The sequence below is a fragment of the Delphinapterus leucas genome, chromosome 11, assembly GCF_059928025.1.
Source record: "Delphinapterus leucas isolate spDelLeu-1000000601 "Yukka" chromosome 11, BTC_Dleu_Yukka2, whole genome shotgun sequence".
Classification (NCBI taxonomy): Eukaryota; Metazoa; Chordata; class Mammalia; order Artiodactyla; family Monodontidae; genus Delphinapterus; species Delphinapterus leucas.
In genome coordinates, this window is record NC_143139.1 from 93704923 (window position 1) to 93717710 (window position 12788).

The 12788-nt window shown below is 57.3% G+C and overlaps 1 protein-coding gene across 1 annotated transcript in view; it reads left to right on the forward strand.

Annotated features, from left to right (window-relative positions):
- The window catches only part of CACNA1I (calcium voltage-gated channel subunit alpha1 I), a 109027-nt gene that overhangs the window by 32819 nt on the left and 63420 nt on the right, over positions 1–12788 (forward strand). Inside the window, exon 4 of the mRNA XM_022596536.2 lies at positions 8789–8886. Within this exon, the coding sequence (XP_022452244.2) occupies positions 8789–8886 (98 nt within the window). The remainder of the gene's footprint in view (positions 1–8788; positions 8887–12788) is intronic.

Genomic DNA, 12788 nt, shown 5'->3' on the forward strand with positions numbered 1-12788 from the left:
TCCAGTCACTGCAGAGCTGGGGGATCTGGGGTCATTTTCTTGTAGCCGAAATGGCCCTTGGGTGGGTGTGGACCTGGGAAGGTTCCAGGGAGAATCCTGGTGTGGATTTTTCATCTGCATATGGAGAAAAGTGGGAGGGAGGGAGACAGTGATGATCACTGCTCTGGTCCGTTTCCATGGAAACAGGATGCTAGATGTCATGGGGGGCGGGGTAGGGGGTAAATCACTAGAGATTCTCAGGCTACAGGTTGACAAGCCAGACACCAGTCGATCATATATCATTCAGAATTCTCTCAGTTATATGGACAGGAGCCTGCCGAACCTTGTTTAAGGGAGTTTATCATCTCCTTTACTGAAAGTCGAGGGGTCTCTGACTTCAGGGCACGCTTAATCCAGAATCCTGAAAGATGTCACCAGGCAGTGTGTCCTCCCGTCCCACAGCTCTTCTCACTCCTCTGTGTTGACCTCCATCCCTGGCAGCTTTCCTCTCAGTGGGGGGATGGCGGCGGACAGCCCTGAGTGCCCAGCCTCCTCCCTCTGATTCAACAGAAAGACACCTTTGCTTTCTCAGCCACTCCAACGAGGGCGGAACAGAGCCTCCTTGGCTTGGATTGGCATGTGCTCATCCCTGAACCAATCACTGTAGCCTAAATGCGGGAGCACTCTGATTGGCCAGACCTAGGTCAAGACCCATCCCCTGGCGCTGGGTGTGGGGTCGACGTCTCTCATACCACGTGGCCTAAGAGTGGGGAGGATGGACTTGGAAAATCCCAGGACTGCTACCCTACAAGCAGAGAAGGGTGCTCTAGGTCGGCACAAACCACTGCTACTTAGGTGAGTTACCAGAACTAAAGTTTCCTGACTAGGCTGGGCTCTCTTACATCCCCACAGTCCAGAGAACTTGGGGTTGTTAACCTCATTTCCCAGATGGGGAAATGGAGGCTCAGAGAGATTAACAGCCTGCCTCAGGTCACACAGCCCGTATGGACCAGATCTGGGATGTGCTCAGGTACAATCGTCCCCAGAGCCCATGCTCACTCACAATATGAAGGGTTTTACCTTTTCAGAGGCCAAAATATTCTAGTTGATCTCCCCTGGAGGACTTGGGCAGCCTCACCGGCTCTCAGAAGGATGTGGGGTGAGTCTCGGAAGAGGGACCTTTCCCTCAAGCTGTGGTAGAGCCGAAAGAATCTCTGTCTGGTTTCCAGCAGCTGCGCCCAACTACCGTGGTGCCAAGACTACCCTGGAGTAAGGGAGCTGAATTTTGTGGGAGACATATTTGGGATGTATGCTAAAAAATTTTATATCGTTGTTTGCCTGAAGTTCAAACTTAACTGGGCATCCTGTATGTATCCGGCAATTCTACCCAGAGATAAAGTCACTGGAGTGTTGCCACCTGAGTGGAGCCTTGTCGAGAGATGGTCCAGGGTCTCCTACTGCTGAGGTCCCCAAATTCTTTTGTGGTCCCCAGTTCCCCCTTTACTCTGAACTTGGCCTGAGTTGGTTTCAGTGCATCAGTTTCTTTGTCCAGCGGGCTAAAGAAACCCTGTTCTTCTGGTCTCATAGGATTTGTGTGAGGATATATGGGTAAAAATGACCCATAAATCATAACACGCTGGCCAGAGTCAAGGGTTAATGTTATCACTCCCTAATTCTCTCTTTCCATTATTTCCTTCCTCTCTCCCTCCACTGAACACCTACTATGTGCTGGGTACCAGCACAGTAGCATAGGCTGGTGGTCTAGTTATCAAGCAACACAAGCCCGAGTCATCACAGAACTGCCTCCTGACAGATGATCTGCCATTTCCAGCATCTCAGCTTCCTTTCCATTAGCTACATCTTACGTTACATTTTAAGAAAGCCCCTGTGGGTCCCTTGTAGAGATTGAGGAAACACCCTATTTTTATCAGCAACACATAAGAATCATCTCCCGGGAGGGGTATTTCCTGGAAATATGTGCAGTCTCCGTCATTTTATGGTGCTTCTTGTCAGCTCCAAGCTTCTTTCTTTTTCTTTTCTGATCTTGTCCCTCAAGTTATCTGTTTGACAAGCTGGCAAGGGAGCCGCCTCCAAGCCAGGCCCTGGGCGGGGGGCTGGGGACTCGGCTAGGACTCTGAGCTAGCCCCTGAGGAACAGGGGCAACGACAGCACCCCTCAGGGCCAGAGCTGCCCTAGTAGAGGCACAGTGGGCCACAGAGCAGGAGAGTTCAGTTCTGCCTGGGGGTGGGATCTGGACAGCCGGGAAGGGCGCTCCAGGTAGAGGGACTGGCGAGTGAAAAGGCGTGTCAGCTGGAAACAGCATGGTGCACTCTGGGAAACTGAGATGGTGGGTGTCTCTGGACTGCAGGGCAAACGGTGGGCAGTGCTGGGGTCATGGTCAGAGAACTTCCGGAGGCCCTTACTGCCTGGGCTTTCCCCGGCAGGAGGTGGGATCCAGGGAAGGGTTTAAGCAGGCATCATGCGATTCGTGGGCCAGTGTGAACCGAAGCAGCAAATGAGGCTGTGATATAATAATAGCTGGCTCTTTCTTGTGCCAGGCCCTGTCCCAGGCACTGAACCCATATGTGAACGCATTTCACCCTCCCCACACCCCCATGAGGTCAATTCAGTGACTTGCCCAAGGTCACATGGCGCGCTAGCAGCAGAGCTGGGATTGGAAGCCAGGCTCCATGCTCTAACCATGGGGCAACAGTGCCCCATGGATGTTGGCTCCACTCCACGTGCTGCTGATCCAGTTTACTGGTACTTACTGGCCACCTGGCCAGCTGTGGGAGGTGCTCACGCCTGGCCTGATGACCGATGAGGTGGGGAGGGGTCATGCAGAGCTCTTGGGTCCCCCACTACTCAGCTGGGTGACCTGGGTTCTGTCTGAGCCTCAGCTTCTTCATCTGCATTGGGCGCCGTCATCCCGCCGTGGGAAGGGGTGGGAAGTGCTTGGCGCATGGCGAGTGCTCCAGAAACCCCTCTGAATCAGCAGGACTCTGAGTTGCCAGTGACAGAAACCCAACTCAAATGACCCCCAAGGCCCGAAGGGCAGGTACTGGCTCCCGTGCCTGGGAAGACTAGAGGGCAGCTCTTGGATTCGGGGGCAGCTGCAGGGAGCGCTCGAACCGTACGGTCAGGATCCTGCTTCTCTCCAGTTCTGGCCTCGGCCTTCCTTTGTGTTGGCAGAACTCTCGGGCCACCACGGAGGCAAGATGGTCATTAGTGTCTCCTGGTTTCCTGGCGGTGGCTTAGCCAGGAAGAGCACCTCTTCCCTGCAGTCCCAGCTCAAGGACTGGCTGCCCCTCATGGCCCATCCTGAGCCAGTCGTGGTGGCCGGGGAATGGTTGTCCACTGGTTGACCAGGCCTGGGTCTCCGGGCCTGTCCCGGGAGCCAGGGGAGCTGGCAGTGGGGCAGGGTGGCCTCTCAGCAGGAATCCATGGGGAGGGCCCTGGAGAGCAGATGTCCGCCCTGCCTGCCCACCCTGGCACGGTCCCCACCTCAGCACGGCCACATCCGAGCCCCTCTCTCCAGATGACATGCCACCCGGGAGCTGGGTGCAGTCAGCCTCCTCCTGGGGTGATGTCAGGACGAAAGTGCTCGCTTTAAAGCAAAATTACTTACCTAATTAGGCACTTGGGAGCTGGCAGGAGGCAGTGGGGGTTTTTGTTGATTTTGTTTTTAGACTTTTAGCACTGAAGCTGCACCATAAAGTAACTGTGTAATTAGGGATTAATTTCTCGCTCCCGCAAGTGATGTCTTACTTGGGGCCTAAGGGAAGTCAGCCGGGTGGTTATTCACCCGCAGAGCGGCCCTCTTCACTCTCTTTTTTTTTTGGAGGTGGGGGATGCTCCCTTAGCTTTCATCCAGCGGGGAGGAGGAGGAAGGAGGTGGAAGGTGGATGCTTCTGTCACAGGCGTTCTTCATGCTGCACAGATTCCCGGGGCGCCGGCTCTGCGTGGCGGGCCTGGAGCGGGGTGCGTCTGAGGAGAGAGGAGCTGGTCAGCATCCAGCATCCAGCCAATCAGGCGATGGATAATGCTGCAGCCCCACCCTCGCCGGTCCACGTCTGAGGCACACAGCCCATTGGGGCCCGTGCTGGGACTGCAGCCCAGTTGCAGGGTAACCTGCCCATGACCAGCCCCTCGCTGGCTTTTCCCTCTCTGCTCTCTCTCTCTGTGCCTCCTGGGATCACCCCCCAAATAAGCGGCTGCTCCCAAGCCCTTGGCTGAGTCTGCTTTGGGGGAACCCAAACTAGACAGGAGGTGTGAACAGAGTGTGGAAGGAGCCAGAGCAGAGAGGGTTGAATTCAGCCTGCTGTGCAGGGAGGACGTGAGCAGGGCTTCATGGAGGAGGGCGTCTTGAAGGATGAGAGCGAGGAGAACAGGCAACGCGCAAAGCAAAGGGGGCAGAGAATCGCATGTTTGCTGAGCTCGGCGGGCCTGGCCTGGTGCCCGAGGTGCATGGAGTAGGGGCAAGGGGTTGGGGGAGGGGGCCGAGGCCAGACTGAAGGGCCTTGAAGGGCAATGGGGAGCCATTGAGGGCTTAAGGCCAGGAGTGACACAGCTAGATTCGAGGGTTTTTTTTTGGCTGCGTTGGGTCTTCATTGCTGTGCGCGGGCTTTCTCTAGTTGTGGCGAGCGGGGGCTACTCTTCATTGTGGTGCGTGGGCTTCTCATTGCGGTGGCTTCTCTTGTGGAGCACGGGCTCTAGAGCACGTGGGCTTCAGTAGTTGTGGCTCGCGGGCTCTAGAGCTTGGGCTCAGTAGTTGTGGCGCACGGGCTTAGTTGCTCCGCGGCACGTGGGATCTTCCAGGACCAGGGCTCGAATCTGTGTCCCCTGGATTGGCAGGCAGATTCTTAACGAGTGCACCACCAAGGAAGTCCCTAGATTCGAGTTTTAGGAGGTTTGGACTAACGGAGGATGGACCATGTGGAGAGGAAGCAGGGGGCTGCTGTAGCTGTCAGCAGAGAGGGCTGGGTGCTGGAGCTGTCAGCGACTGTCCCGCATTGGGCTTGTCGGTGCACGGTCACCGTCAGGACAGCGTGATCCCAGGGCAGAGACTTAAACCTGCAATTCCTACCTCCCGGCTACTCGCTCAGCCCCTCTTTCCCCGGCCTTGTCCAATGTCCAGTTTTCTATCCTCTTCCTCTCAGGGAACGAGAACTACTGGATTCCTCACTGCGCACCTGCTATTTGCTCGTTTCTTTTTTTTTTTTTTTTTTTTGCGGTATGCGGGCCTCTCACTGCTGTGGCCTCTCCCGTTGCGGAGCACAGGCTCCGGACGCGCAGGCTCAGCGACCATGACTCACGGGCCCAGCCGCTGTGCAGCGTGTGGAATCTTCCCGGACCGGGGCACAAATCCGTGTCCCCTGCATCGGCAGGCAGACTGTCAACCACTGCGCCACCAGGGAAGCCCCTATTTGCTCTTTATCACTGAAAGTATTTACAGCTGGTCTCGCTCCCCCAGATGGGAGACGCGGCTGCAGCAGGACACCCTCCCCCGCCACCCAGATAGGTTCATGAAGTATAGAAGAGAGAGTTAGGACCTGGGAGAAACGTTTAGGAACTGAGATCCTGCCAGCTGCGTGGTGCAGCCAAACAAACAAACAAACAAACAAAACCCCCCAAAGCCAAGATCCTTCATGCTGCTAAGAACTTAGTGACTCATCACATTTCTCTTTTTGACTCAACTGCCAGGAAGCTCAGAGCTAAGATCTTGACACTAAATTCTCCCAGAAATTTCTCTTGAGGGCTTTTCAGTGGGGACCCTGAGGGCTGATTAATTCTTAGGGGAATTTTTGTAGTAGAGGATCAGGTCAGAGGTGAAGGGAAGGGACTGGGTCACTGTGTCGCTCTGGGTCTGTCAGGCTGTGGCTGCTTCGTCCCCTTCAGAGATGGGGACAAGAGTCAGATCAGCCTCCCATGAGGTGGGGTCTAGGAGGCGTTCAGACCCTAAAGCTTACTAACTCTGGGTAACTGTGGGCCTCGGTGACACCCAGCCATAAGTTGTATCTCACTCAGGACCCAGAGGCCGGCCCCCCGCCCCACTTATTTTAGAGAAAGGAAGGTGAACCTGAATCCTCACCACGGGACCTGACTACACAGCGCATCTGTAGTTTCCCATTCTTGCCTCCCAGCCTATCCTGGGGCAGGGGCCATGGTGGGTGCCCCCAACTTAATTAAGAACCAGTAGTCCCAGACGGTGGGCTATGGGTTCCTTGAGGGGGGATGGAGGGGCACAGAGCCCGTGTGGCTGAGTGGGGCGGGAGAGTCAGGGACCAGGCAGGGTTGGCCTGAGGGCTCCTGCAGCAGGCAGGCCCTGGTGTGGCTTGTAGCCGTGGGCCCAGCCTGGTCCAGGGCAGCAGAGAGAGGGATGAGGTGGGATCTGAGAAATGTAGAGGGAGCTCGAGCAGGTTAACGCAGGTAACACACACAAGAGGCCCTAAAAAACCATTCGCTTTTCTGTCTACCCATCGTCTGTGAGGCATCTGTTTATCTCTGTGGTGAGACTTCACGGGATGGGAAGAAATCCTGGGCTGGGATTTGATGGATCTCGGCAGGTGTGCTCAGGGGCTCCTGGGACGCAGTACCTGGGTGGGTTCAGTCTGGCGTGGGCTGGGATCTCCCACCTCCAGCACACCCAGCAAAGTATAAAGCGAGCCCACTGGCAGGAGGGAGAGAACCAGGCAGAGAAGGAAGAGGGTCTGTGCTTGAGAGGCTGGGGCCTGGGGGAGGGGCTGCCTGCCATGGGGTGGCTCTCCTAGGCCTGGTGTGTGTGTGTGTGTGCGCACGTGCGCGTGTGCGCGCCAGTGTGAGAGCCTGTTTGTGTGCCCGTGTGTGCTGCCCCCGCAGTGCCTCCATCACGCACATCTCCCTGGCTGCCTGGAGAGCTCTTTCTACCAAATACGAACATGACGGTGTGGCTCACCCACGCGCGGAATCCTTACGCCGCCCCACGCCTTCGGCGCCCCCTTCCCAGATCACCCACTACCCCTGGGCGCCTCAGCCCTCACCCTGTCTGCCTGGCTGCTGCCCCCACTGACCCCCCTCCTGCCCCCTCCTCGGGACCCCTGGTCTCTGTCTCCAGTTCTTAGGTCTCTGTCACTTTTTTTGTCATGTCCCTTCATCTGAATTTAGGCCCTGGTAGGAGTGAGTGTGGCTGAGGGTGTCCAAGGAGTGAGTGTGTACGTGTGTGCGCACCAATGGTTGTGTGCAGGTGTTTGATTCCGTGTTGCATTTGTGTGTGTGTGTGTGTGTGTGTGTGTGTGTGTGTGTGAAAAAGGAGAGAGAGAGAGAGCACACAAGCATGGGAGCCGGAGCCTGTGCCCCAGAAAGCTGGGAGATGGATGGAGGCATTGCAGGGAGACGGAGCTTTCACTCAATTACTCTTCAAGCAGCGGGAGGGGGCGATGGCTCCACAACAATCGGACAGGTTTGCATGGTGTGTAGGAAAAGCCTTCACTTCCCGCTGATGGCGGCGACAGGTGGAGCTGGTGGCAGTGCCGGAGTCTCAGGGTGGGGGGCCCAGGTCCGGTGACTGGGATGTCTGGGGTCAGGCTGGGGCTGCAGGCCCCTGGGACCTGTCTTTCAGAGGGGGAAACGGGGGGCAAGAAGCAACTGAGCAGGAAGGGTCTGACGGACGTGCAGGAAACTATAGAGGGGACACCAGAGATCTGCCTCCCCTGGAGATCTGGGGAGGCCTCCTGGAGGAGGCAGACTGGAAGGGGAGGGGGACCTGTTTGGTGAGGCCCCGAGGATGAGAACTGAGGCAGTGGTGAGGGCTCCCGTGCTGTCTTTGCTTTTCGGTCTCTCCACTGCCTGAGTGCGGACGCCTGAGGGTAGGGGCCGGTCTGAGTCAGCACCTAGACTGGCCTGGTTCATCATGGACACAGGTGTGGAGAAACTTCCAGGACTCCAGGGGCATCTGCACAGAACCTGAGGAAGGTTTCAATGGACAGAGATGATGGAGGTGTTGCAGGCAGAAGGGACAGTGGGAGAAAGGCCGGGAGTGGGCCCCGCGAGGCTGGAGCCGGCCGCCTTGCGTGCCCAGGAGAGGGGTTATTCCTGCAGACCAAGTACAGTTTGCGCCTGGCCTCGTTGAGCCGGCAGCGGAGCTGGGAGTTGGGGAGTGGGGGATGGGTGTGAGGGGGTTGGAGGGGGGCAGAACTGGTGTGACTCCTGGCTTGAGCCTCTACCCGTTTGCTGGGTGACCTGGGACACGTGATGTCACCTCTCTTACAGCCTCATCTCTTCATAAATCTGGGCGTCTAACCCTGGCTTGGGGGGCCCCTGGGGGCTTGGGGAGACGGAGGGACTGGGGCTCCACTCCGGCCTCTGCCCTCAGCAAAATCTTCGCAGACGCTGCTGCTGCTGTGACTGTGATGTCCAGTCACCGTCTGGGCTCAGCCTGGGGGCCTCTCGGCAGTTCCTCCATTCTCCCCTCTGAGGAATGGGGCGAATCCTCCCTGTTTCAGAGGGTGCCCTGGAAGCGGGGGCAGGAGCCGCCTGGCACAGTGCTGGGCATGCGGTGGGGCCGCAGGGTCTCTGCCCCTCCATTCCCTCTGCCCCTGGCCGCATCTACCGGGACCCTCAGGGCAGTCCACGAGGTGGATGTCACCTGCTCTGCTTACAGAGAAGGAGACGGGCCCAAGGAGACAACCCAAGGCCAGAGGGCTGACTGGGGCTTAGCCGGGTTTCTGACCGCTTTTCTTACCCTGTCCAGGCAGGCGTGGGCGTGGTTGGCCCGGCCGTGGCCCTGCTGTCCCCGTGCTCTGGGCCTCACTCTTCTCCCCTCTCTTCGCAGGATGGTGGAGTACTCCCTGGATCTCCAGAACATCAACCTGTCAGCCATCCGCACCGTGCGTGTCCTGAGGCCCCTCAAAGCCATCAACCGTGTGCCCAGTGAGTTGGTGCCCCCTGCCCTGCCCCAGGGCACTCACTCACTCAGCAGAGACTGACCGGCATCTCCCCATGCCAGGCCTGTGCTGGGCACGGGATCCTTCAGTGACTGGACAGATGTGGGCCCTGCTGCCAGGGGTTCACGGGGCACTATTTGGGCCTGAAGATGCTGGAAGGTGGCCCTGGCGCCTCTGGGTCCCAGAAGGACTCAGACTGAAGCAAATACTGGCTTTTTGGGGACAGGGTTCCTTGTGGGAGGGCTGTCAAGGTGGCAGGTGTGTGAAAAGAAGCTGCTTGGTTTGAGGGAGGGCGTCGTGCAGCATTCCACTGGGGAGGGGCTCCCAGACCCCCCACTTGTGCTGACTTGGAGCTCAAGCTCCCGACCCACCCACTGACCCCCTCCATAGGTTCATCCCCCACAGGTCCATCCACTCACTCCCCCATCTGACCGGCTGCCGTCCATCTGTCCGCCCACCTAGTATTGAGAGAGGTTATCTGATAACAAAAAACCCTGACACCTGCCCAGAATCATACAGCTTTCAAAGCTTTTCATCTCTGTGATTTCTTCGGAGCTTACAGTCCCCCTGGCGGGAGGTGGGTTAGTCTCATGAAAAACTGAGATGAAAAAACTGAGACTTGGAGACTTGAGGTTACTTGCCCAGGAGGTCTCCTGACTCTTTCCACTGCCCTGTGTCTCGAATGGGATGGGGATCTAGGGAAGGAGAGGGGGAGGGCCCTGCCTGCAGGGAGCTTCAGGCCTGATGGGGAAGGTCAGGAACTTTTATGAGCATCTACTCACCTCCTGTGTGCCAGGCTCTTGACATGCCGCTGGCTGACTTAGCCCTCTGAACAACCTATGTGAGGCTCAGAGAGGTTAAGTGGCTTGCATAAGGTCACACAGCAATTCAGGGGCAAGGCAGGGATCTGAGCAGAGTTATGTCTGTCCTAAGCCCAGCTCTTTCCCTGGCTCTGTCTGACCCCTTGCTTCTCTTCCCTGCCTGAGCCTCAGTTTCCCAATCTGCAGAAGGTGAGAGGGCTCCTGGCACCTCGTCCTCCTCCACAGTCACCACTGACCCCACTCTGCCAATACCCAGGCTTGGGGCCTTGGGGGTCCCTGCCACTCGCCCTGCCCGCCTCTCTGCAGCCATCCACTGTGAGTGCCTGCGGGGCCAGCCTGACTCTGGGCTCGCAGAGCGTGTTGGTCAGCCCGGACAGGCCTGGCTGGGCAGTGGAGGCTGTGCTCTGGAATATTCGTGGAGCAAGGTGACCTGGGAGGGCAGGTTGGCACAGGTTGGGTGAATTACATAGGGGGTCCTGGAGTGCTGGAGTCTCAAGCTCGCATATACAAGGCCACCTCCCCACACATGAGCCTTGACGTGATGGGAAACTCCAGGGGCCCCTGAGAGTTGCTGTGAAGGTCCTGAGGGGGGCCGTTGAGAGATGGGGGTGGGGCTGGGGGTGAGCGGTGAGAACCAAAGCTGTGGGAGAGGGGGGAGGGGCCGTTCAGCTATATCACCTTTGCCCCTCCCACTGTCCTGGGGAGACTCCCTTGGGGGCAGGGAAGGGACATCCAGAGAGGCCATCCTAGGTGGCAGACTGTCGCTGTTCTTCCCACTTGCCACCAAGCCTAGAAGTCTCCTTAAAGATTAACTTGTTCAAAACCATCTTTACCCTTTTTAACACATGTGGAGAATGAGACCCAGAGAGGGCCGTGACCAGCACAAGGTCACACAGCAGGTTAGTGGGAGGGACTAAACTGGAGCCTGTTTCTAACCAGCCCACCTTGCCCAGGGGTGCATGTTCCTCTCTCTCAGGTGCCACCTCCTACTGGGAAACTGACCACAAGGCAGACTTTGTTCCCTCAGCGCCCAGAATTATGCCTGGCGTGTGGAAAGCGCTCAGTAAATAGGTGTGAAGTGGACCCGCTGGCCAAGTTCATCGAGTGGCTGTTCTGTGCAGTCAGTGCTCAGACGGAGGGGTGCCAGGCACGTGGAGCTTATGGGGGTGCAGGGAGGGGCAGAGTGGGGGGCACTGGGGGTCTGAGGTGGAGTCAGCTGAGACCCAGCGGAGCGTGGGGATTGACCTGGCAAGGGAGTGTTTTAGAAACGCCTGGCAGAAGTGGAGGAGTGGACACAGAGGATTGCTCTGGTAGTGTGGGTGAGCCGTGCCCGGGCCAGGCAGGGTGGAGAGGAGCAGGTGGGCAGAAGCCCTGGTCCCCACCCTGGAGAGTCACGGAGGAAGCCCAGCGTCTGGCCTGGGCAACCTCAGCAGGGAAGGCACCGGGCAGGGGTCGCATCATTCCTGGGCGCCCCCTTTGTGCTCCCCATTTCTGTTCCAGGGGAAGGCAGGGGTTGCCCTCAGGAAGCAGCCACCGTGTGGCCACTGTCACGCTCCTAGCCACGCAGCCCACAGGCCCGGTACCCTTTCCAGAGAGGCGGGTGCATGTGCCGGGGTCACACAGGGGCGTTTGTACACGATCCTGCATTCTGCATCCCCCGTCAGGTCTCGGGATCTGACAGGCATGGGAGCAGCGATGTGACAGGACATTTCAGAAGAGATGGTCTGGGTGGGGGGCAGACAGAATACACACACAGGGTATGGGCCTCTCTCTCTGGGTGGGTTTCTGTATACCTGTGCGCGTGTGTGTGCGCATGTGGGTGTTAGGGTCTCTGTATCTATGAGAGCCCATGTGCTGTATGTATATGTGTGTGCACGTGTGCGGGGTGTGGGGCCATGTGCCTCTCCTCCCTGCCCTTTTCGCCCTCTCTCGCTGCCTGCGTGAGGAGCTCATTTGCAGCTCCTGGCTGTAGGGGTCACTTCCAAGTCCCCAGAGCCAGTCCGTTCACTTCTCTGGAGAAGGGCAGGGTTGGGCCCTGCGCTCCTGGAGGTTCCGATTTTGGAGGCTGGGTAGCCCCAAGGACCCAGAGAGGAGTTCGGGTCTTTCCTTAGGGGCCTCTTTCCTTCTAATAGGCTTCGCTGGGAGGTCCAGGGTGGCCTGAGGTGGGCAGTTCTGTTTCCACTCTGAGCTGATTCTGCCTCTCAGCTGACAAATGAATCTCGAATCTTGCTTTCTCAGAGCCTGGAGGCACAACGCTCCAGGATCCAAAATATAACCGATGCGCCCCCCTGGAAAGGGACCTTACGATAAATCCATCTTCATGAACCACTTGATTAACAGGAGCCTCAGGCTGTTGGAGCAGGTCCTCTGATCCAGACCCTCATTTACAGAAGGGGCAGCGTCCTTCCCAGGTGCCAGGAGTTCTGCCCAGGGTCACTGGGGAATGAGTGGCATGGGGGGCGGGGCACAGAGTCTTAGAAGTGTCTCTTTGAGAAGTTTGGTTGGTTGCCTTCTTTTTTCTTAGATGTTTCCATGAACATTCCAGGTCCTCCCATTTATTTATCTTTAGAGCTGCTTCTGCCCTGGGACTCCTTCAACAATAGCCTGTAGCTTTCAATTTGGCCACTAGATGGCAGGCTAGAGAATTGGGACTAGGCAAAGTGAAATTATGGGTTATTAATTGCAAAGCTGTGGAGAGAGGGGTGGCTGCCTGTAGTTTAAAAAGTAGTTTAAAAACACGACCAACGAGGAAGACTCAGTTGGGTTGTCAGGGAATGTAATTTCTACTTCTTAGCTCTGCAGGGAGCCTGCTGTGTGACCTGGGAAACCCCTGGGTGTCTCTGGGCCTCAGTTTCCCTATTTGCACAAAGGAGGAGGAGGGACTGATTAGATGTGTGGTTCTGACTTTGTCCAGGGTGGTTGGGGCACCTGGGAGTCGTGGTGCTCTTTACAGAACCTCGTTAAAAATATGTCCCTCCACCCTACTCCTGCCAGGTCTGTCCTGGCCACTGAACCATTGGTGGATAAAGGGCAAGAGATAGTGCATGGGAGGAGGTTAGGGAGGGAG